This window comes from Myxine glutinosa, unplaced genomic scaffold (genome assembly GCF_964187855.1).
Source record: "Myxine glutinosa unplaced genomic scaffold, kmMyxGlut1.1 SCAFFOLD_185, whole genome shotgun sequence".
Classification (NCBI taxonomy): domain Eukaryota; kingdom Metazoa; phylum Chordata; class Myxini; order Myxiniformes; family Myxinidae; genus Myxine; species Myxine glutinosa.
This window is the reverse complement of record NW_027616375.1, coordinates 79464-104041: the sequence shown is the minus strand read 5'-3', so window position 1 is coordinate 104041 and position 24578 is coordinate 79464. Positions and strand designations below refer to the sequence as shown.

Here is a 24578-nt window from a genome sequence, read left to right as displayed (position 1 = left end):
TGATTTATTGATTAATCATTTCATCTATTAAGTATTTATTGATTAATCGATTAATTATTTATTGAGTAATCAATTAATTATTTAATTTTTTATAAATGACTTATTTAATTAAATTTCTAAAAGATACATCTTCGGATGAAGCACTACTGGTTTAGTTATGCGATTAGCCAATTGATTATGAAAATATTTTGTGATAATCTTTTATTGATTTTAATTATACAATTAATCAATCAATTAGTGTACACCTCTCCCTCCCAATGCAGCCTCAATGAGCTGCACTGCGGTATTGCCGGGCGCCGGAGGCGCCCCGGCAATGCCGCGCTGCAGCATATTTAATTATTTGGCATGGGGCGGTGTACTTTGAATGTATGTGTACTTGTTTGTTTTCTTTCTTGTTTTCTTGTTTCTTGGTTGTCCGGACGATATCTCAGCCATCCTTTGAGCTAGGAAGCTGAAATTTCGGCACAATAGTGAGCAAGTCCTTTGTCAAAAACGGTATTATTTTTTTTTTGATTAATCAATAAATTGAGGAGTTATTTAATTATTAGCGATTAATTAAGTACTTATTTAATTAATCAAATTTCCTTTCTCTTCTGACCATTAACTGAGGCACCTTTTGAGTTAGGAAGCTGATATTTGGACATGCCAATGACCAGGTGATTTGGCTGCAAAGGATATTTTTGATTTATTAATTAATCAATTAATCGATTAATTATTTAATTATTTGATTAATGACATAAAAAAAAATTTTTTTTAAGTTACAGATTCTGATGAAATAGTGGTAGTTTATGTGTTCTCTGACCAAATTGATTAATAATTTAATTTTTTTATGATTATTATTTATTTATTTTCATTATTAATCATTTATTTATTTTCTTTCTCATTTGGCCAATATCTCAGGCACCTTTTGAGCTGGGAAGCTAATATTTGGACATGAGTGACCAAGTGATGTGGCTATCAAGGATATTTTTGATTTATTGATTAATCATTTCATCTATTAATTATTTATTGATTAATCGATTAATTATTTATTGAGTAATCAATTAATTATTTAATTTTTTATAAATGACTTATTTAATTAAATTTCTAAAAGATACATCTTCGGATGAAGCACTAGTGGTTTAGTTATGCGATTAGCCAATTGATTATGAAAATATTTTGTGATAATCTTTTATTGATTTTAATTATACAATTAATCAATCAATGAGTGTACACCTCTCCCTCCCAATGCAGCCTCAATGAGCTGCACTGCGGTATTGCCGGGCGCCAGAGGCGCCCCGGTAATGCCGCGCTGTAGGATATTTCATTATTTGGCATGGGGGCAGTGTACTTTGAATGTATATGTACTTGTTTGTTTTCTTTCTTGTTTTCTTGTTTCTTGGTTGTCCGGACGATATCTCAGCCATCCTTTGAGCTAGGAAGCTGAAATTTCAGCACAATAGTGAGCAAGTCCTTTGTCAAAAACGATATATATATTTTTTGATTAATCAATAAATTGAGGAGTTATTTAATTATTAGCGATTAATTAAGTACTTATTTAATTAATCAAATTTCCTTTCTCTTCTGACCATTAACTCAGGCACCTTTTGAGTTAGGAAGCTGATATTTGGACATGCCAATGACCAGGTGATTTGGCTGCGAAGGATATTTTTGATTTATTAATTAATCAATTAATCGATTAATTATTTAATTATTCGATTAATGAGAATTTTTTTATTTTTTTTAAAGTTACAGATTCTGATGAAATAGTGGTAGTTTATGTGTTCTCTGACCAAATTGATTAATAATTTAATTTTTTTATGATTATTATTTATTTATTTTCTTTCTTGTTTTCTTTCTTGTTTGTTTGTCCGGGCGATATCTCAGCCATCCTTTGAGCTCGGAAGCTGAAATTTCGGCACAATAGTGAGCAAGTCCTTTGTCAAAAACGGTATTTTTTTTTTTTGATTAATCAATAAATTGAGGAGTTATTTAATTATTAGCGATTAATTAAGTACTTATTTAATGAATCAAATTTCCTTTCTCTTCTGACCATTACCTCAGGCACCTTTTGAGTTAGGAAGCTGATATTTGGACATGCCAATGACCAGGTGATTTGGCTGCAAAGGATATTTTTGATTTATTAATTAATCAATTAATCGATTAATTATTTAATTATTCGATTAATGACACAAAAATTTTTTTTTTTTAAGTTACAGATTCTGATGAAATAGTGGTAGTTTATGTGTTCTCTGACCAAATTGATTAATAATTTAATTTTTTTATGATTATTATTTATTTATTTTCATTATTAATCATTTATTTATTTTCTTTCTCATTTGGCCAATATCTCAGGCACCTTTTGAACTGGGAAGCTAATATTTGGACATGAGTGATCAAGGATATTTTTGATTTATTGATTAATCATTTCATCTATTAATTATTTATTGATTAATCGATTAATTTATTTATTGAGTAATCAATTAATTATTTAATTATTTATAAATGACTTATTTAATTAAATTTCTAAAAGATACATCTTCTGATGAAGCACTAGTGGTTTAGTTATGCGATGAGCCAATTGATTATGAAAATATTTTGTGATAATCTTTTATTGATTTTAATTATACAATTAATCAATCAATTAGTGTACACCTCTCCCTCCCAATGCAGCCTCAATGAGCTGCACTGCGGTATTGCCGGGCGCCGGAGGCGCCCCGGCAATGCCGTGCTGCAGCATATTTAATTATTTGGCATGGGGCGGTGTACTTTGAATGTATTTGTACTTGTTACATTTTATTTTTGAGAGTGGGTAAAAGAAAACCATCTTCTTTTTCGGATCTCTAAATAATGTGATCAAGTTTCTTCAAGTGGACATCCGTTGTTTTTTTTTATTACAAGGATAACATGACATCCTACTATATAAAATACTAGCCGGGTACCGATCTGTGACGGGTTCGTAGATTGCTCATCTCAAATGAGCAATTTATTTGGAGCGTGTATTGGTAGAAACGGGAATTCAGTGTAAATATTCATTGAGCAGATATCACAGTGGGTGTAGCTGGTAACCTTGGCAACCTCGTTCCATTCCACCAGCTGAGATTTCCAATCCATTCTCGTACCTCCGAAGTGATGCTTGGGAGCAAGGGTGAAATTATGGAAGCTCGGCTGGGAAATGGATTTAGGCACTTTTTGTTTGATCCTATCGCCTAACTGAAGATCACAGAAGTTATTTCCATGCCAAGCGACCACCTCCAGGCACCTGCCTATCCCCCACCGCATGGCTTCTTTAGCCCCAACCCACCCCCTCTATCTATACTCCCCATAGCTTTACTTTCGGCAATTTCCAATCGTTTTTTTGTTTGTATACTGTGGCTGGAGTTTTTTTTTCTCTGTGGCCGGGTGTTTTTATTATTATTATTTTTTTGAAAGCGAAGTTTGTCATGAAATTGGAGAAATTATACAAGGAAATTAAAAAATATATTGATTTTTAAACTGTGATTTGCTGTTGGTACAACTTTCCAACTCTAAAGTAGTCCATGTCTACATCGTGTTTCTGTTTGCTCACATTTATCCCCCGCCTCCCTCTCTCGCCTTCTCTAGTTATGCAGAGTTGATTGCAGAGTGGCCGCTGGCAGTGCTGGTTGCTTGCACGTCGATCATCACCATCTGTACCCTGCTAGCTGTGCTCGTGCCTGAACTCCCGGACTTCTCTGATCCACTTCTGGTGTGTTATTTTGATTATAGCTTTTTAAAGTGAACATCATTTTGATCTCCACACACTATTGTTATGGGCCCATGTTAATCAATTGCTTTTGCATTGAGGGAAAAAGAAACAGATCATCAGTGCGTTGTTTTGAAGCTGCAGATACAAAACAACAACAACAGGCATTTTAAGGCCATTTTCCCTGCAAGAGCGGGGGTTAGCCTTGCGGTCCCCATGACAATCTTCTCCATTTTGCCCTATTTTCTGCATCTCCCCTTTGTTAACCCCCTTGCCCGCATTTCTTCTTCCACCATCTTTAGCCAAGTCTTTCTCGGTCTTCCCCGTCCTCTACTTCCTTCTACATTCATTTCCATCACTCTTCTCACCCAGTCACATTCATCCTTCCTCAACACATGACCAAACCATCTCAACCTGTTTCTCTTCACAGCATCAATCACAGGCTCTATTCCCATCATCTTTCGCAATTCTCATGATCTTTCGCAATTTTCGCAATTTGAAGCTGCAGATGCAAGGGTCAAATTTATTTTGTCACAATTAAAAGCAAAGTCATCATCTCGATCGATGTGATGTGTCTACAAAGATATGCCCTCCAACCTCGACCTTGACAATACTGAGGTTGCCATATCATTATTATTTTTATGACTGGAAAACTTTTGAGGTACTAGAAAACCTGCCTTTTGAAAATGGACAGGTTATAAATGTTAGGAAAGCCAAGACGAGGGAAATAATTCAAGGGCTTAGCAGTGAAGGAATCACCTTTAGAGGCCATTTTCCTTGCAGAGCAGGGGTTGGCCTTTTTCGGGCACCTTGCTCCCCTTTTTGAAGCAATGTTTTATGGCCGGATGCCCTTCCTGCCGCCACCCCTGTTCGTCGCCTCTTGCGACACGACACACAGGGAATTACCAGTGAGCTGGTACTCAATTTGCTGACCTCGGAAGGATGACAGGCTGAGTTAACCCCCCCTGGCGTTAATTCAGTGATCGACCGGGATTCGAACCCAGGATCCTCGAATCTCAAGCCGGCACCCGAACCGCGAAGCCAACACCAGTGAAGGGAAAGAAGCAAACATCATAATGGTTCACCCATGAATTTCCAATGGCCACACAATAATTATGTGACGTAGCGCCTTGCCGAGTATTTTGTGGAGTAGATAATGGAGGTATACAAGCAGCCAGAAACTGAAGTAATATTTATGGAAAAGGGAAAGACGCGACATTGTGATGTAATGATATGGTTCGTGGTCGACAGTCAGATTTGCACAATTGATAAGTCTGATTGATTTTGATTTGACTGTCAAGTAAATATGTAAAGCCAGAGCCTCCCCAAATGTGAGAGAGCAGTCTACACAAGGACAAATAAATCATTTATGTAATTGGAGCAACTGTTCAGACAAGAAGAATGTTCGACATCTGAACTGGACTCCCAGTTTATTAGTTTACTTGCTTTAGTTTACTTGGTGCTTTTTATGGCAGAATGTGATAAGTGCATATCTATTTATTTTTATTTGTTGTTTTTGTTATCGTTATTGTCTCCCGCCCCTCCGACAAGGTCGGAGACCATAGACGTTAGAATGAACTGCGTCCGACAAACCGATAAATCTGTCCATGTACTTTTGTGAACGCGATATTTCAAAAACCGTTGAACAATTAGCTTTCAGATAGCAGATATCTATTCCTCATGACATTATCTCAACCTGATGAGATCACGGCTGTGTTTTGCTGAATTATGTTGCCATGGCAACCAGGCTTGCGTAGGCTTGCATGACTAGGCTTGCGTACACGATATTTCAAAACCGTTGAACATTTGGCTTTCATATTACACATATATTCATCATAACACTCAAAAGGTGGGAGACCTCTGGCATTGGCTCGTTTCTATTGAGAAAGTAAGGTAGTGGGAAGATGATAGGGAAGCAAGTTCGATTTCAAGTCAAAAGGAGAATAGAAGAACATTTTTAAAATGTGATAAATGTTTTATGTGGGCAGTAGTGGGGATGGTGGTGACAGAGGGTCATTTGTCCTGGAGAAAATGTCTAGAAATGGCACACCTCAAGGTTGTAAAGGAACATAAATACTTTGTGTGGGAAATTTGCAGATGAAAGTTATTTGTTTGTTGTCTGAGTCTGCAGAAGAAATAGGCAGTGGTAATGGTGTAGCAACTCTGAGCAGAGGTGCTGGTGTCTAGCTTGGGCAGGCAATGGTGAGGCCAGAGTGCATGCAGGCAGCTATGGGAGATATTGAGTGTGGTGGGTGTGTGTGAGGCCATAGCTAGTGCAGGTAGAGGTCAGGCCCAGGAGATGCTTTTATTGGCGACAAAGCTTTTACCATTTATACCATTTTTAAAAAATATACAGTATTAGTTTTTTTACTGTAAATATTAGAATATTAGAATTTTGCTGTAACATTCGTAGTTATACATACACAGTGCTGTACTATAAAGATTGTAAATATGTGCTTCTAACATGGTGAGCTCATGGATGTGTATGCACAGGGTTTTGAGCCTCGTGGAACGGAAATAAGTCAGCGCCTCGTGACCTGGAACAATATGGTGAAAAATACAGGATACATGGCTACTTTGTCCAATCTACCATTTCGCTATGCCGAGCAACTTGCAAGGAGGTTAGCATAGCATAGCATGGTATGTTGGTATGTTGTGATGGGATTAATTACGAATAGCTTTTGCATAATGAGTTGTTGGGAGTTTAAACTGGTGAATGTATGGGTTCTTTAAAGCATCTTTTGTAATGAGGCTTTTTGCAAACTACTTTGTGCAAGTTTATTATTAATTCTGAGATACAGCTTGGTGTTGCAGTTTTTATGGCGTAGCCCATAGAGCAAAGCCATCGAGAACAGTGTTTGTCCAGCCGTATGTATGTCCCCTCAAACGTTGTACCAATCAGAGCTGAGGATCTGGTCACATGACAGGGTGATGTGATTACGTCTGATGTCATGACGGCCGTGCAGCAGCTGACTCTCCACACAACGCCATTTTGATTTATATGCCGTTCATGCCGAACATATCGTCGAACCTGTCATATATCACAATCGCCGTGCTCTCCCTTTACATTTTTCATTCAGTGTGAAACACAAACAAACCGATTGTTAAAATGACCATCAAATATCGAAAGCATCGGCGTTGCGTCTCTTCAAACAATATGGTATGGTACGTTTCGGCCTTAGGCGTTATGCCTCATCTTCGGACCGCTTCGGACAAATTAAGCCCAGGTTTCTTAATACAGTAGTCTATCGTTTCAGTCGTATCGTTTTCATAATAATAATGCAGTAAATATAACCATAACATTTTAATCCCAATGTCGTGAATGGAAAGTTAATGCATTGAAGCAGTGTATGGTTCATGATCAATGATGAGCGGTGTTCGGCACTAATATTAATAGTTCGGCACTAATATTAATAATCGCAGGAGTAAGGAATTAGCCTCGGTTTTTTAATGGTAATATCATTTTCGAAATAATGATAACGTAACGTTTATAGTAAATCTAATCGTAACACGAATCAATTGTATTGGCCACAAGTAGACTCCAATGAAGTTGTCGAGACATCTCAAGGATGATCAGAGGAAATTGGATGCACCTGAGCTTAATTTGAAGCGTCATAGCAAAGGGGTTGGTTGAATACTTATTGCCTCGAGACATTTCAGCTTTTATTTTTTATTTTTTTTGTAAAAAGAAAAAAGATTCAATCCACTTTGACATTTTGAGGTATCTATCTATCTATAATTCCAGTAATCTCTGTCTGTACGTTTGTACGTTTGTACGTTTGTCTGTTTGTCTGTGACCGCTGTTTCTCGACAACCACGGGTCCGATATACTTTTAACTTGCCAGGTATATTGCTGGGGACCCGAGGATGTGCCTTTTCAAGGTTTCATATTAATCGGACAATTACTTACCGAGCTATGTCCAAAAAACGATTCAACCAATCAGAGAGCAGCGAACGATCGCGTGTGCCGAACGTGGCGGACACACTCTGCCTCGGATGGCACATTTGAGAGCGTATTCATTTATTTCACGTTTGCAAACTATGTTGGCGTTAAACTATGTTTTAAAACTAATAAAACCGAATTTGCGATTCATTCGCTTTCCTGCGCGTTTGTGCACGCGATGGCGATTTCTTTACCAAACTCCGGAAGCCGTTCGCTTTGGACCAAACCATTGCATGTAAATAGAGGGGGGGGGATTGTCACCGTACTCGCAAGCCGTTCGCTTTGGACCAAACCATTTCATGTAAATAGAGGGGGGGAATATAATTTTAGATATAGATATAGTACGGGCAATGCCCTAGTCTATCTATAATTCCAGTAATCTCTGTGTGTCTGTGTGTCTGTGTGTTTGTTTGTCTGTGACCGCTGTTTCTCGACAACCACGGGTCCGATATACTTGAAACTTGCCAGGTATATTGCTGGGGACCTGAGGATGTGCCTTTTCAAGGTTTCATATTAATCGGAGAAGTAGTTACCGAGCTATGGCGATTTATTTACCCGTACTCGCAAGCCGTTCGCTTTGGCTTTGCGAATGGACCAAACCATTTCATGTAAATAGAGGGGGGGGGGTTCTGTGGTCGTTACTGCCACGTGGTTTCAAAGTTTTTTTTTGTTGTTGTTGTTTGCACGCATGTTTTTTTGCACCCACGTACGGGCACGCCCTAGTATATATAAAGCAGTAAAGTATGTTTGTTTGTTTGTTTGTTTGTCCTCTTATAACTCAAGAACTACTCATCGCAGAGCAAAACCAAAGGCATATTCGGAATCAGTACGTCTCAGAGCAACTAAAGCACACCTTAAAATATTAAAAACTTCGCGTTTTAAAATTATGACGTCTTCAGCGTATTTCGGAACGTTAATTTTTCAACTTCATATTCGGAATCAGTACGTCCCAGAGAAACTTCGTAACGTTAATTTTTCAACTTCATCCGATTGACATGGGACCAACGGCATGTGACAGAGAGTGAAACATTTATTTGACGACAATGACTTCCGACTTCTGGGTTCGGAATGCGGGACCAATGCCATTTGACAGGGAATAAAAAATAAATGCGACATTCAATTGACGACAATGACTTCCGACTTGACTCCCCCCTCCCCTCCCCTCCCCCCTCCCCTCTCCCCTCCCCCCTTCCCCCTCCCCTCCCCTCCCCCCTCCCCCCTCCCCTCCCCCCTCCCCCTCCCCTCCCCCTCCCCCTCCCCTCCCCCATCCCCCTCCCTCCCCTCCCCCCTCCCTCCTCCCACCCCCCCTCCCCCTCCCATCCCTCCCCCCCTCCCCATCCCCCCCTCTTCTCCCCTCTCCCCCTCCCCCTCCCCCTCTTCTCCCCTCTCCCCCTCCCCCCCTCTCCCCCTCCCCCTCTTCTCCCCTCTCCCCCTCTTCTCCCCTCTCCCCCTCCCCCTCCCCCTCTTCTCCCCTCCCCCCTCTTCTCCCCTCCCCCCCTCTTCTCCCCCGTTCCCCTCCCCTCCCCTCCCCCCTCCCCTCCCCTCCCCCCTCCCCTCTCCTCCGCCGCCCTGCAATGCCTGGTACTTCTGCTAGTTATGTATAGATCAGTGATGAAAAAAATAAATCTCAATTTTAGCCATTTTAAATTCAGGCTGTAACACAACAAAATTTGAAAAAAGTCAAGGGGTGCGAATACTTTCTGAATGCAGCATGTGTTTATATTTGGCAGTGCTGGGAAATTGCTCTTTGTTCCTCCTGTATTATCTTTCCATTCCAGGCGAGCACAGTTGCATCATCACTGGCCGGAGGACCACGAGCGGAGAGAAGTACCTGCAGTCAACATGGAGGCTGCCCGAGAAGAGAACGAGGTAAACGGGGCTGGATTTGTGTCCTGGCACGCCAATGTTGAATGGGATTTTCGATCTGATGGCTTCTTCTGCGATGCTCCAGGTGATTTCACTCAAAAGTACATTCCCAATCGCCATTTTCTAGCTTGTTTTGTTCTTTTTTTTGTAATTTTATGTTCTTTTGCTGCTCATGTTTTGTACGGAAATTATTTTTGAAGTGAGAAAAGACCACCAGGCTCTTTACTGCTTGTCATATCCACAAAAAAACTAAAATATACAATTCCACAACAGGAATCCACTCCAATAATCTCTGGCCACAAAAAAGTAACATGAAGGGAAGGGAGAAGGATGAGGGAGGGATGGAATACAATACATGGAGATAGGAGGCCTTGTACACATTTTGTAAGTAAAGTGTGAGAGGACGGCATGGACATTGTGTGTGTTGTCGACAAAAATTAACCAATCAGTATAAATATAAATTGGGCACTATGTGTCTTGGAGAAAATTTACGAGGCTGGCAGCTCGGAGGTATGCACACTCGCCTCTATGCTGTTTAGCCTGGTTCGAATCCCACCTAGGTATAAACTGTCATCCCGGTGTATCACAGGCAGGTGATTTGTCAATCTGTGTGAATGTACAGGCTCTAGAATCTTTAAAGAGAACGGCAGGGTGATTGGTGAATCTATTTGCCGTCCCTCGAATGGATGTTAAACTGGGTGTTTTGTTTACCAGCATTATTTGGTGGGCGTTGGAGATCCGACGGTGTCCTTTGCGAGGAGTAGGCGAACTAGCGCCACCATTCCAAACAAATTACAACTTGCTGCCCTAACCTTCGTTGAACACCGGGGCTGGCCATCTGATTCGTGAAAGACTTGGGCCGAGCTTCCCCTGGCCAACCTCCAATAATGTGTGAACATTTGTTGGCGTTAAAGGAGGTTGGAAAGTTGAACAGCATTGCTCTGGATTCTGGAAGGTCTGATGCAAAATGTAAAAGACTTTTTCATGGAGTTGTTTTCGGAAGGAATGGATGCGACACTTAATTTTGTTGTTGGAAAATAAATTTGGCAAATGTAGACAGTTGATGACGGAAGTTGAAGTTTACATTTTTATGATGCATCTTGAGGTTATTGGTCTCCTTTCGGTTTCACCGGAGGGGACTGTAGGTTTTCTATCCATCGAACCGCTCATCCCACCTGCGATTTGTCAGAATTTTTTTTTTCCCCATCCCCTTCAACATATTCAACTGAAACAACAACAACAGCATGCATTTTAAGGCCATTTTCCCTGCTAGAGCAGGGGTTAGCCATATTCAACTGAAGCATGGCTTTTATTATAAGCTCAAGAACAAGTTTGAATTTCAGGGTGTTTCGTCAATTTTTCACATAATTTTGCCCTTTTTGGACTTGGAGAAAATGCCACGTCGGTAAAGCACATTTATTGCAAAGCAATTCTCGCTCTTGTTGTCTTTACATTTATTGATGCATCTTTTGAGATACACTGTGCATTTTCTTTTTCTTTCTTCTTTTTATGCGTCATCAGCCGCATTATGTTTTCGGGTTGTTCGTCCGGTTGTCCATCCATCTTTACCTAAACATAGATCAAGTATGTACTATGATGTAAAGATTCACTGATTAGATTATATTTCACTGATTAGATCAAGAGGTCAAAGATCAGAGTTCATGTTCGGTGAAAATGCTGTTACCGTGATGACTTGTGAATCAGGGATGGGATTTTGACCAAACTTGGTACAAGTCCATATTATGATGCAAAGACGAACTGATTCGATTTTGGTTTCAAAGGTCGGATGTCATGTCAAGTAGAAATGTGATCATTGAGAACAGCTGAAGGGATTTCAATAAAATTTGGTACAAGTCTGTATAATGATGTAATGATGTGGGTGGAGACATATCGGTCGACGTCACGATGTTGAAGAGTGGCGTTCTAGTTTCTAATAAGGTAATCTCTTTGACATCGAGATGAGATGCCCTAATAATGGGTCTGCTGTCTTCTTCACCTCGTCTTGCACTCCTTCCATCTCCTCCTTTCCTCTGAGTTGTTACGGTTAGGGTTAGGGTCCTCCCTTCTCCTTCTCCTGCTTCTCTTACCCTAGTGCCATAACAATAGCAACAAGGGTTGCTTCGTGGTGGTTTCATTTGAATAGTCAACTTTAAAACCTTATCTTATTTTGATTCACTTTTTGATTGTTACATATTTGCACAAACTATGCAATATCCCAGTATCGCACTTTTTTTTTTCTTCCATTCCTTCTGGAATGTATTTTCTTTGTTTCTTACCTTGCAGATGAGAAGTACCCTCGTTTAGTGTTTGCAGCAGCAGATGGTGGAAGTTTGTGGAGTGTGACAGCCTTGAAATCTATGTGTCAGATCTATGAGAGAAAGGTGAGTATGCCTCAAAGGTATTTTGGTTACAAAAGTACATTTTGAAATGACAAATCCATTGTCGTGCAAGCAGCTATCTATTAGGCAACATTGTTACCATAAAGACACAATTTGCTGGTATACTGCCCCTTTCATGTAGCAGATATGTATCAGCGATACACTGCATGAGCATTTCATTGATATTCCCTGCACTCCTTGATACTTCTGCCACGAAGGTGGGCGGAGGTTGTTTTCACCCCTGTCTGTTTGTCTGTGAACAGGATATCTCAAAACGTTGTGGACAATTTCTGATGAAACTTGGTGGGCAGGTTTGGTGTGTGACAAGGAAGAAATGATTTGATTTTGGTGAAGATCCGAATCTGGATGCGGTTTCGTGAATTTTTAAAGTGATTCTTCACCATTGAGTGATAGGGCCAAAACCAATAAACAGCACGATATCTCAAAAAGTTATGGACGGATTTGAACAAAACCTGGTGGACAAGTTGGGTGTGTGTCAATGACTAATCAATTATATTTTGGTGAAAATCCAAATCCAGAGTCTAATACGAGCATTTTTTAATTTTTTCCTGTGATTCTTCACCACTGAAAGATGGCGCCAAACACTATGTGGTATATCATGATATCTCAAAAAGTTGTGGATATCTCAAAAAAAAATCTGAAAGGTTGTGGACAAGTTTTGACAAAATGAGGTGGACAAATTGGTTCGGTGACGAGATCAAGCCGATTCAATTTCGGCTCAGATCCAACCTGTCAGTGGGATACAAAACTAATCTGTTCAGCCTAAGCCTTGTGGAGGTATGCCATGCACTCTACCGAGTGCCGTTTTAGCTTTATTTTGTGTGTGTTTTGTTGTTGAGTGGTGAAGGTTATAATGGTGGGTGGTTGATCGGTTGTTCCACCATGTTATTTTTAGCCTGTCCCCTGCTGCAGCAGCAGCAGCAGCAGCAGCAGGTGCGTGTGCGTGCATGACCTGAAATCCATCCAATTGACCTGAAATTCCAATTTACCATTTGAGCTATTGTCATCAAATTTTCACCAAAGCTTTATTATGATAATACGTAGAAGGCAAATTAATAATTTGGTCAAAAAGTCAAAGGTCAGCATCACATAATATCGTCAATTTCCATCCGATTGACCTGACATTTTAAGAATTTGCTTATCAGGTGACTGAATTGGGTCACTAATGAAAAGGTAGGAGTCGATATTTTTTTTTTTTTTTTTTTTTTAGATCAAAGGTCAAGGTTGCATCAAATTGTCAATTTTCATCCAGTTGACCTGAAATTTTAAGAATTTGTGTATTGAGTCACAGAATTGGTTCACCAATCAATAGATAGAAGCTGAATATTTATTTTACATCTAAAGCTCAAAGGGTGCCGGTGTGTGCCCCGGTTTAGAATAGGTACACCGTATTCCTCCGTGTCGTAAGAGGTGACTCAAGGGTTCGCGTCAGGAAGGGCATCTGGCCATAAAAACATTGCCTCAAAAAGGAAAGAATTTTTTTTTTTTAATTGAAAGCTCAAAGGTCAAGGCTGCATAAAATGGTGGTTTTGATAACATGATATTGCCACCACCATGATTCACAGAAGGGATGGTGTTCTTTGGGTGATGTGCTGTGTTGGGTTTGTACCAAACATAATGTTTTGCATTAAGGCCAAAACCTTCCATCTAGGTTTCGTCAAACCACAAAACATTTTACCACATGGCTTCAGAATATTAGTAGTGGTTTTTGCATACCTCAAACGGGACTCAAGGTGGGCTTTTTGGAGTAATAGCTTCCTTCTTGCCACCCTACCGTACCAGCCAGATTTGTGGAGTGCTTGGGATATTGTTGTCTTACATGGAGATGCTTACATGGAGAAGAGGAAGAAGTTGTTTCTTGGGTTTGTTGATCTGGAGAAAGCATTCGATCGGGTTCCACGCAAAGTATTGACATGGGCATTGAGGAAGTTAGGAGTGGAGGAATGGTTGATCAGAGTAGTGATGGCAATGTACAAAAGAGCGTGCACAGCTGTAAGGACGAAGGACGGGAACAGTGGTGAGTTTGAGGTGAAGGTGGGAGTGCATCAGGGGTCGGTACTAAGTCCACTACTATTTGTAGCTGTGATGGAGGTGCTGGCTCAGAACGTAAAGGAGGGTTTAACGTGGGAGTTGTTGTGTGCAGATGATCTGGTGTTGATTGCGGAAAGTATGGATGGACTGAAGGAAAAGTAGAACACGTGGAAGGAATGTATGGAGACAAAAGTTCTGAAGGTGAATATCAGAAAGACGAAGGTGATGGCAAGTGGTAAAGCATGTGGTGAGGTGGAAAGAACTGGGAAGTGGTCCTGTGCTGTGTGTAGGAAGGGTGTCGGAGTGAACTCCATTCAGTGTACAATGTGCGCTGAGTGGGTTCATCAAAAATGCAGTGGTCTGAGAGGGTCATTAACCAGTGTGGCAGCTACATTCAAATGTAAGGTTTGCACAGAGGGAGCTGCAGATGGAGGAAATGTTGAGTTGGATCTTGGAGACGGCGTGAAGCTGGAAGGTGTGAAAACATTTTGCTACCTCGGAGACATGCTGAATGGAGAAGGTGGATCAGACTCGGCAACGGTTGCTCGAGTGAAATGTGCATGGAAGAAGTTTCGGGAATTGAGTGGCGTGCTGATGATGAGGGGAGTGTCGTTGAAGCTGAAGGGAAAGGTGTATGCTGCATGTGTGAGAAGTGTTATGATTTATGGGAGCGAGACATGGGTAATGAACGTCGAGCAGCAACGAAGGTTGGAAAGGGTGGAAATGCGAATGGTTCGACGGATGTGCGGAGTATCGTTGAGAGAGAGGAAGATAAATGATGAATTGCGAAAGATGATGGGAATAGAGCCTGTGATGGATGCTGTGAAGAGGAACAGGTTGAGATGGTTTGGTCATGTGTTGAGGAAGGATGAAAGTGACTGGTTGAGAAGAGTGATGGAAATGAATGTAGAAGGAAGTATAAGACGGGGAAGACCGAGAAAGACTTGGCTAAAGATGGTGGAAGAAGAAATGCGGGCAAGGGGGTTAACAAGGAGAGATGCAGAAAATAGGGCAAAATGGAGAAGATTGTCATGGGGACCGCAAGGCTAACCCCCCGCTCTAGCAGGGAAAATGGCCTTTAAAATGCATGTTGTTGTTGTTGTTGTTTGGGATATTGTTGTCACGTGCACACAGTGACCAGTCTTTGCCATAATGGCCTGCGGCTCTTTCAAAGTTGCCATTGGCCTCTTGGTGGGGGCTCTCTGAAATTTTCCTCCTTGCTTGGTCATCCAGTTTGGAGGGACGGTCTGATCTAGGCAAGGGCTTGGTGGTAATGATTGTCTTGATTGTGCTCCAATGGATATTCAAGGCCTTTGAAATATTTATATACCCATCCACTGAGCTATGCGTTTCCACAACTTTATACTGGAGATATTTTGAAAGCTCCTTGGTGTTCATGGTTGAGTCTTTGCTGTGAAATTCACTACCCAGCAGAGGAAACCTACAGGAACAGCTTATTTTATTCTGAAATAATCAGAATCGCTACAAACAACACAGGTGGAGGCAAATTAACTTGGTGTGTGATTTTGAAGGTGATTGGTTACACCTGAGCTAATTTACAAATGCTATTATATGGGGGAGGTGGGAGAACACTTATCCAATCAGGATATTATAAGTTTTGTATTTTTAATTAATTTTCTGAAATTTGTAGAATTTGTTTATTCACTTAGAAGTTGTGGGTTACGATGTGTAGATAAAGGTGGAAAAGTCTTACTTAATCAATTTTAATTCCAGGATATAAGGCAACAAAAGTTGAAAATTTTGAAAGGGGGTGTAGTGTAGACTTTCTATACTCACTGTATATATTATATAAATACATATTGTTTTGTGAAGGAAAGAGAGAAGGGGTGGGGTTGGAGGGTGGAGAGCAGAGCTAATTATGGATATGATGATGCCGTGTTCCTATTTGTGATCAGAGTAAACAGGTTTGCCGACCATATCAGCAGGGTGGAGTGATCACACGGGATTACAAAATGGAAGTATGTGACCAAAAAAGATTATTTTGTATTAGACAATATCCATGGATGATGGGATATGTAACTTTACGCTGCAGGTGTTATTCACTTTTATACTTGTATCAGCAGCATTGCTGCACTTACCAAATGATGCAACCAGTACATTGAATCAATCCATAAATTAATCTCACTCAAATGTGTCATTCTCTTCACACGCCAATTTCCCGCTGCCTTCGACATATCTCCCACAACTCCCGTCAGCCCTCCCTCCCACAACGGAATCATTTTTCCGTTTCCGGTCCGGTCGTGAGAGGACGCTGGCGTCACTTGCTCGCCGCTTCTCTGATTGGACCATTGTCCGTATCTTGCTTTCCTGGTGGTCGTGGCGGATTTTTGGCCATTGAGTCTGCCCTCTGCACGGTCCTGGCTCTGCTCTGCTGCTCCTGGCTTCACCTGCTCGGCTCCTTCGCTGTTTCCTCGGGCTCACTCTCGTGGGTTGTGCCCATTGTTTGCAGCGGCGGTGGTGGCGGTTTGCCGCCGTGATCTTGATTAGCGGCGGCGGTCGTTTGCCGCTGCATTTGCCGCTTTGCCTCCTCAACCTTGGCCTCGTACTCGTCTCTTCGCTCCTGTCTGCCCTCTGCATGGTCCCGGCTCTGCTCCTGGCTTCACCTGCTCGGCTCATTCGCTGTTTCCTCGGGCCCACTCCCGTGGGTTGTGACGATTGTTTCGCCTCCTCACCCTTGGCCTCGTGCTCGTCCCTTCGCTCCTGCTGGCATGGCTCTGCGGTACTCCGCCGCAAGGCTTCTCCTGCTTAAAACCCGCTCCACCCCATCATGCATCTCTGCAATCAAATCGAATGGACTCCTGCGTCGACCCAGGTACATTCACCGTGGCTCCGGTCGTAAGTTTGTTTATTTACAATCAGGTCACTCCATCCCCATCCTCTGGTCGGCTCAGCGCACTCCCACTCATCGTCCCAACACACCTGGTCACAACAACGCACAAAATCGCACCTCCTGTCTGCGAACCCTGGCCAAATCACCTGGATTCATACCCGCCGTACAAAACAACATCAAGCTCACCCTGTTCAATACCCGGTCCCTCAACAACAAATGCCTCATCCTGAACGACTACATCCTGGAAAATAAACTGGACTTTCTCTGTCTCACTGAGACCTGGCAACAACCACTGGACTACTACACGCTCAACCTCACCACACCCAATGGATATTCTTACATCAATAAATCACGCTCGGAGGGCCGAGGTGGTGGAATTGCCGTTATTCACCGACAAGACATCAAGACCAACCTCATCTCCATCTCATCTGCTCCATCATTTGAACACCTGGCTTTTAAACTCTCTGGTCACACACAGTCAGTCATGGCTGTTGTCTACCGCCCTCCCAAACCACACCCATCATTCCTGTCTGACTTCTCCTACTTTCTGACCCAGCTATGTTCCCTCTCCCCCTCAATCCTCCTCCTTGGTGATTTCAATATCCACATGGACTCCACTGATTCCACGCTAACCACTGACTTCACTGATTTACTCACCTGCTTTAACCTCACTCAACATGTCAACTTCCTACCCATAACCGTGGTCACATTTTGGACCTTGTCTGCTCTACTGGACTAATTTTGCACCATCTCTCTGGCTCCGACCTCACTCTCTCTGACCACCTAGCCATCACTCTGACCATCAACATCCCCACCCCAGCACCAAGGCATTATCGCACTATCAACTTCCATAAGCTAAACGCTCTTTCACCTACCTCATTCTCATCGACCCTCTCTGAAAGAATGTCCACTTCTCCCTTCGTTGACCTCTACACCCCTTCTGACCTCACTGACTACTACAACCACACTCTCTCCTCCTGCCTTGACCAACTTGCGCCTATAAAAACCAAAACAGTTTCTTTCACCCATTCTGCTCCCTGGTTTACCCCTGAACTCCGCCTGATGAAAACTCGTGCTCGCCAACTTGAAAGACTCCGCAATAAAACAGGTCTCACAGTTCACTCCCAGGCCTACAAGGACCACATACAACACTATAAAGATGCCCTCTCCCGCGCCCGCTCCGCCTACTACTCTCAAATTATCCACTCTGGCTCCGGAAACCCAAAAGCACTCTTCTCGACAATAAACAAACTCCTCAGCCCCCTGAACACCACCACCCAGTCATTCACAATAGACAACTGCATCTCCTTCCTTTCATTCTTCCAACGCAAAATTGAAAACATCTACAACAGCTTGACCACCACCGCCACACCCGCTCCCCCTCAAACCACCTGCCCCCCCTGATCCTGCCATCCCCTGTCTCAATTCTCCCCAGTCTCCCCTACTGACCTCTCTGAACTCCTCATCGGAATGAAAACTGCCACCTGCACTCTTGACCCCATCCCCTCCAGCTTTGTCAAGGCCTCCCTTCCTGCTCTCTCTCCACTTATCATTGCAACAATAAACTCCTCCCTGTCTACAGGCATCGTCCCACCATCCCTCAAAATTTCTGCTGTTACCCCCATTCTGAAAAAACCTGGACTAAACCCTGACACCCTAAATAACTTCAGACCCATCTCCAACCTACCCTTTCTGTCAAAGGTTTTGGAACGCGCTGTAGCCACTCAACTCAAACATCACCTCTCTGCCAATAACCTGTATGAAACATTCCAATCCGGATTCCGCTCCAACCACAGTACTGAAACTGCTCTCCTCAAAATCACCAACGACCTTCTCCTCTCCTCTGACGCTGGCAACCTCAACATTCTCATCCTCCTCGACCTCAGCGCCGCCTTTGACACCATTGATCACACCATCCTCCTCACCCGACTTGAAACCACCTTTAACATTACCGGCACTGCCCTCTCTTGGATTAAATCATACGTCTCTGACAGACGTCAGTTCATCTCCATCAATAACTGCAAATCCCCCACTGCTCCCCTCCCCCAAGGTGTCCCCCAAGGTTCAGTTCTTGGCCCCCTCCTCTTCATCCTTTACCTGTCCCCCCTCGGTCACTTAATCCGCCGTCATGGTCTCCAATTCCACTGCTTCGCCGATGACATCCAGCTTTTCATCTCCACCAAGTCCATCTCCACCGCCACCCACTCTATCCTGACAAACTGCATCACTGAAATAAAATCCTGGCTTCAAATCAACTTCCTCAAACTTAACTGTGATAAATCTGAAATAATCATCATTGGCCCAAAAACGCTCACCAAGTCCACCCATAACTTTGCCCTCAACATCGACGGTTTCCCAGTATCCACCTCCCCTCACATCCGGAATCTTGGCATCATCTTTGACCAAACCCTCTCCTTCGACAAATACACTAAACAGATCACAAAGACAGCCTTCTTTCACCTGAAAAACATCGCCCGTCTCCGTCCATCCCTCTCCTCCGTGGCTGCAGAAACCCTCATCCACGCCTTCATCACTTCCCGTCTGGACTACTGCAATAGCCTCCTTTATGGTTCACCCTCAACAATCACCAATAAACTCCAATACATTCAGAACTCCGCTGCCCGTCTACTCACCCATTCCCGGACCCGTGACCACATCACCCCCGTCCTTTACAAGCTTCACTGGCTCCCCATCTCCCAGAGAATCCAGTACAAAATCCTCCTCTTGACCTACAAAGCCCTCCATAACCTGGCCCCATCCTACCTGGCTGACCTCCTCTCCAGACACACTCCCACCCGCAACCTCCGCTCTGCTGGTACCAACCTCCTGACCCCCCCCCCCCCCCCCCATCCGGACCAAATTTAGATCCTGGGGGGACAGGGCCTTCTCCATCGCTGCTCCCACCCTCTGGAACTCGCTACCTCACACCATCAGAGACTCCTCCTCACTCACCACATTCAAAACATCACTCAAGAGCCACCTGTTCAACACTGCATTCAACATTTAACCCACAGCATCTAACCCCTGACTATCTCCTCTCCATCTCCCTCCTTTGTGCTTTGAATATTTCCCTATTGATTCTTCTTTTTTTGCAATTGTTTTTATGTTTTGCTATGTATTATGTTTTGCACTCTGTCAAAGCGTCTTTGGGCTTCCTGAAAAGCGCTATATAAAATAAATGCATTATTATTATTATTAAATGTATTTGTTTTGTGGCTAGGAAGGTTTATCTTGCTGTCATCGTAATCACCTTTTCGTTGCCGTTGCAGGTGCAGTCACATGCATCGTATTCGGAGCTCTGCCATCATGCGAGTGCACGCCGTTGTTGCCCAGCATGGTCCCCTGGATCTTACGTAGCGGCACTGTTCAATCGTTCTGGTTGTAAAGACATCACAGAACGAGATCTGTCTGCTGCACTGCGCTTGTTACGGGCATGTGCACCACTTTATCACAATGGCACTCTTGAGCCTGGATGCTGGAACTTTGCGACAGGGCGGCGTAAGCGTGGTCGCTGCCGTTCGGTGCCACGTCGTTGTGTGCGACGAAATGCAGTCTATCACATGCTTCATTTTCTGTTTGACAATGATTTCCTGGCAGTAAAAGATGCTGGTGAAAAGCGAAACGATCAAGGAGGACAAGGTAGACGCAAAAAAAAAAAAAAAAAAGGTAGACGCAAAAAAAGGAAAAAAAAAGGTAGACGCAAGAATAATGAAATAGTGGGTGAGGAGAAACCTTTGCTTTCAGCTGTGCCATATCTGCGCTATGCCATGGTATTTGCGCCAACTGCAAAAGGTGAGGGTATGATGGAATTGTATCGAGACCAACTGGAAAACTGGAATTTGACAGATGGCCTAACACGAGTTGCTGGTATTGAGTTTGGCATCAAGCACATACTCTTCCAAGACTATCTTTTGACAGACACTATGTACCCTGCAATAGCCATGGTTGTGGTCCTCGTTGTGATGTGTCTCTACACAGGCTCAGCTTTCATCACACTCATGACAATGTTTGCCATGGTGAGTTCGCTCATCCTCGCATACTTTGTCTACCGACTACTTCTTGGCTTTGAATTCTTCCCATTTATGAACCTCACGTCGCTGGTTGTGCTTGTTGGTATCGGGGCTGATGATGCTTTTGTTTTGTGTGATGTATGGCACCAAGCTGGGATTGATGCATCCAGTGCACCTGGAGAAGAGGTGTCCTTGCTCAGACGAGTTCGTGTCACATTACGCCATGCTGCGCTGTCCATGTTCATCACCAGCTTCACAACGGCAGCGGCTTTTTATGCCAATTATATCAGTAGCATCACAGCTGTACGTTGCTTTGGTGTCTATGCGGGTACGGCCATCCTTGCCAACTTTGCTCTCATGGTTTCCTGGCTTCCAGCTGTTGTTGTGTTGCAGCATCGCTATCTCACAGAGATAACACCACCATCACCACTAACAATCACCTGTGAGGGCAAGTCTGTTGTGGCAGCAGCCTGGCGCCAAATGGCTGCAGTTCGTGTGACAATATCTCGTCTTGCTCGTTGTCTCTTCCGTCGCCTCCTCCCACAAGCTGTTTTTGCCCTTCGCCACATATGGCTTTGCCTTTTCTTCGCACTTGCAATTGCTGGTGCATATGCTGTGTTCATTGATCCAGGTATACGTCTACCATCGCTCGAGCTCACTGAATTTCGTGTTTTCCATCCTTCGCATCCTTTTGAACGTTATGACACTGAACTTCGACAACTGTTTGCCTTTGAGAGGTCAGGTCGAGTCGGGCATGGCAGTAGCAGTGGACCAAGTGGAGACCTAGCATTGCCAGTAACACTTGTTTGGGGCATCCTGCCTATTGATTTGGGGGATCCTCTTAACCCGCGAGACCGGGGAGCGCTCACGTTGGATTTGGAATTTGATGCTAGTAGCCCTGAGGCGCAACAATGGTTGCTTGGATTCTGTGAGCGTTTACGCAAGCAAAGTTTTTACCTTCCACGTGATGGTGACAAAGGCTTCTCTGGATGCTTCATGGAGGCTTTCAAACGCTGGATGGAAACTGAAGCAGAGGCTACAGAAAATAATAACTGCCAAGAAGGTGATGGAAGTATGACTTTGGAGCCTTGCTGCAGTGGGCAGGTATTCCCTTATCAACGAGTTGTGTTTGAACATTGTCTCAAACGTGCTGTCCTGCAATTGGAGCATCGTTACCGTGTGCCTCTTGACAGCCGTTCACCTGGCCCTCGTTTTGATATTAATGATACGTTACAAGCTGTGCTTGTGGAGTTCCTAACAACACAGCCTTTTACACTTGCCTATGGGCCCATGGCTCAGTTCTACCGACATCTCAATAATTGGCTCACATCTGAGCTAACCTCTGCTCCACAGGGCCTGCGCCAAGCCTGGTTTGTTACCAGTCTAGAGTACTATGACCTGCAAGCGAGTCTGTGGGCTGGTTGCCTGATTTCTCTCGGTCTTGCTGCTGGCCTGGCATTTGCTGTCATGCTTGCCACAACTCACAGCCCTCTTATAAGCCTGCATGCTCTGCTTTCCATTGGTAGTGCCATTGCTGTGACGACAGGTATACTTGCCACTCTTGGGTGGGAACTCAATGTACTTGAGTCGGTGACTGTATCAGTTGCTGTTGGGCTCAGTGTGGACTTTGCATTGCACTACGGTATTGCTTACCGGCTGGCTCCAGCTGGTGGCCGCCGGGAACGTGTCACCTTCTCGCTGGACCGTATGGGATCAGCTGTTAGTATGGCTGCCCTAACAACATTCCTGGCTGGTGCTACAATGATGCCATCAACAGTGTTGGCCTACACCCAGCTTGGCACCTTCCTGATGCTTGTGATGGCTGTCAGCTGGGCTTACGCCACCTTCTTTTTCCAGAGCCTCTGCTGCTGTATGGGCCCACTTGGGGAAGTTCAAGCTTCCGATGGCATCCTTATTCCATCTACCTCTTCTGCTTCTTGCATGCATTCTTCTCAATGTTCATGTGTTCCAATTCCCTCCTCTTCCCATATTTTGCCCTGCCATTCTCACCCTTGGTGCACATCATTGGTTAATGCTTGTTCTGGGCAGAAACCGCATCTGCTCCCATCATTAGAGGAACATAAGCTGTAAACCTTGCCAGCTGAAGCTGGTGGTGATGAGAGCGATAGGGGAGATTTAGCACCACGGTGCGTTGGTTGCCATGAGCTGCTTGGTACACAACCGATGCCCAATGGAGATTCTCATCTTGGAGAACAAGGAAATGCTGACAATTGTGATCATTCTAATGCTCTCCATCAAGATGACGATGTTTGCCATGCGCAAAAATGCAAGGAACCAATACCTTCTTCCTCGAACGACAAAGAAGAAAATGCTTTACTAAGTCACTTTTTAGCAGTTTCTGCAGGTCCTGGGAGCCTCAATAGCATGCGCAGCTCACTGAGGCTGCCATTGCATGCTGGCAGCGTAGCGGCAGCAATGGCATGCCGAGAGGGTGTTGTGAACCTCTCCCTTGATCCCATTGTGCTTCGAAACAGTGACAGTGGTGTTCCAGATGTATGGCTGCGGAGAACCGATACGTCGGCCTACAGCTGCTCTGTTTAAGTGTTTAAAGTTTATCATCGGTCCTGGTGTGGCAGGAAAACATTTGTGGCAGTGATGCCTCTTAATTTTTTTATGGAAGATTAATCCATTCCATTAGAGTATTGGTTCCACAAAGAAATCTTGACATTAGGGCTTTTTTGAAATACAAATTAAACTCGCTGTAAAACTGACTCAAAAGAGCAGAATGGTAAGTAAAAAAACAAAAACAAATAAAAGCGAAAACAAATCGTTGGGTATCGAGTTAAAACTTTTATATCTGATAATAGGAAGTTTACCTTTAGCAGACTGTTTTGTGTGTCTTCATTTGTTGTCTTTTTGTTGACTTTCCCCTTTTTTACCGTGTTGCTGTTTATACTGATTAGCTTGTGCTGTCGTGTAATGTTTTGGTCCATTAATATTGCTCGTTGGTTGAAGAAGGACCAGGTCACTTACTTGTAGCGTTTTGGTTACAGAGTGAAAGTTTTGCTTGTTCTTGGAACGACAATGTGAAGGGTTTGATAAAATAAGTTATCTGGGAGATTGCAGTGGACTTTAAGTGAAAGAAGGAGATATTTCAAGGCCTGCTTTAATTAGTGTATACTTTTCTTTTTTTTTCTTTTCTTTTTATACTTTGGCGAAGTAGATCCAGCACTTTACATTTTTACAAAGAATTAAGCTTTCTCTATCGATTATTTATAAAGTTATTTAATATTCGTCCTTTAAGTTTCAACATCTCTAGTGGTATGTTTTATGAATATGAACTTGGCTGTGATTTATCCATACATCTCGTAAGGATAATGAAATTGCTTGATATCAAGATTAAACGGTTCTTTCAACGGTTTTGTTCATAATCGCCATCTAATCTGCGGTACTATTGTCAGCTCCTCCGGGATGCCAGAAAGAAAGTGTTCTATTTCGATGAAGTAATGCTGATTACATTGTTACTCCAAACAATCTGCAATATATTCAGCAGATTGAGGAATATCGTTACTTGTTCAGCAACATCCCCAGCTTGTAACGAAGTCCATTTTTATTCATCGTTCCCAAAAGGTGTTGGAAGCGAATAACACTCGTTCTCCGGCAGCAACTTGTTAATCTGCACATACATCTCTTTTTCTCTTGCCCGTCTTGCTCAATCTTTACCGTTATCTAACAAAGGCAGCTGACAGAATGGCAATGCGTCTGCAATGAAATTCTCCACAAGCTCGTGGAAGAAAAACCTATTGTAAAAGGA

At 43.2% G+C, this 24578-nt stretch overlaps 1 protein-coding gene across 2 annotated transcripts; it reads left to right on the top strand.

The window, feature by feature from the left end:
• Positions 1-3582: 3582 nt before the first annotated feature.
• Positions 3583-22960, top strand: LOC137412971 (protein dispatched homolog 1-like). 2 transcript variants are annotated; one of them, XM_068098330.2, is made up of 5 exons: positions 3583-3706; positions 6197-6343; positions 9425-9597; positions 11796-11893; positions 20063-22960. In XM_068098330.2, exons 3-5 carry the CDS (start codon positions 9489-9491, stop codon positions 22892-22894), a joined length of 3039 nt encoding a protein of 1012 aa, XP_067954431.2. In that variant the 5' UTR covers positions 3583-3706; positions 6197-6343; positions 9425-9488; the 3' UTR covers positions 22895-22960. The 2 variants fall into 2 exon arrangements, with proteins under 2 accessions (XP_067954431.2, XP_078624849.1); XM_078768723.1 differs by having other exon boundaries at positions 3614-3706; positions 6197-6324.
• The last annotated feature ends 1618 nt before the right edge of the window (positions 22961-24578 follow it).

Excerpts from the sequence above, each read along its gene's own strand:
- LOC137412971 (XM_078768723.1), top strand. The coding sequence starts at position 6,251 with ATGGTGAAAAATACAGGATACATGGCTACTTTGTCCAATCTACCATTT. Across the intron at positions 9,598-11,795 it reads CTTCTTCTGCGATGCTCCAG|ATGAGAAGTACCCTCGTTTA; the intron begins GTGATTTCACTC and ends CTTACCTTGCAG. Across the intron at positions 11,894-20,062 it reads GTCAGATCTATGAGAGAAAG|GTGCAGTCACATGCATCGTA; the intron begins GTGAGTATGCCT and ends TTGCCGTTGCAG.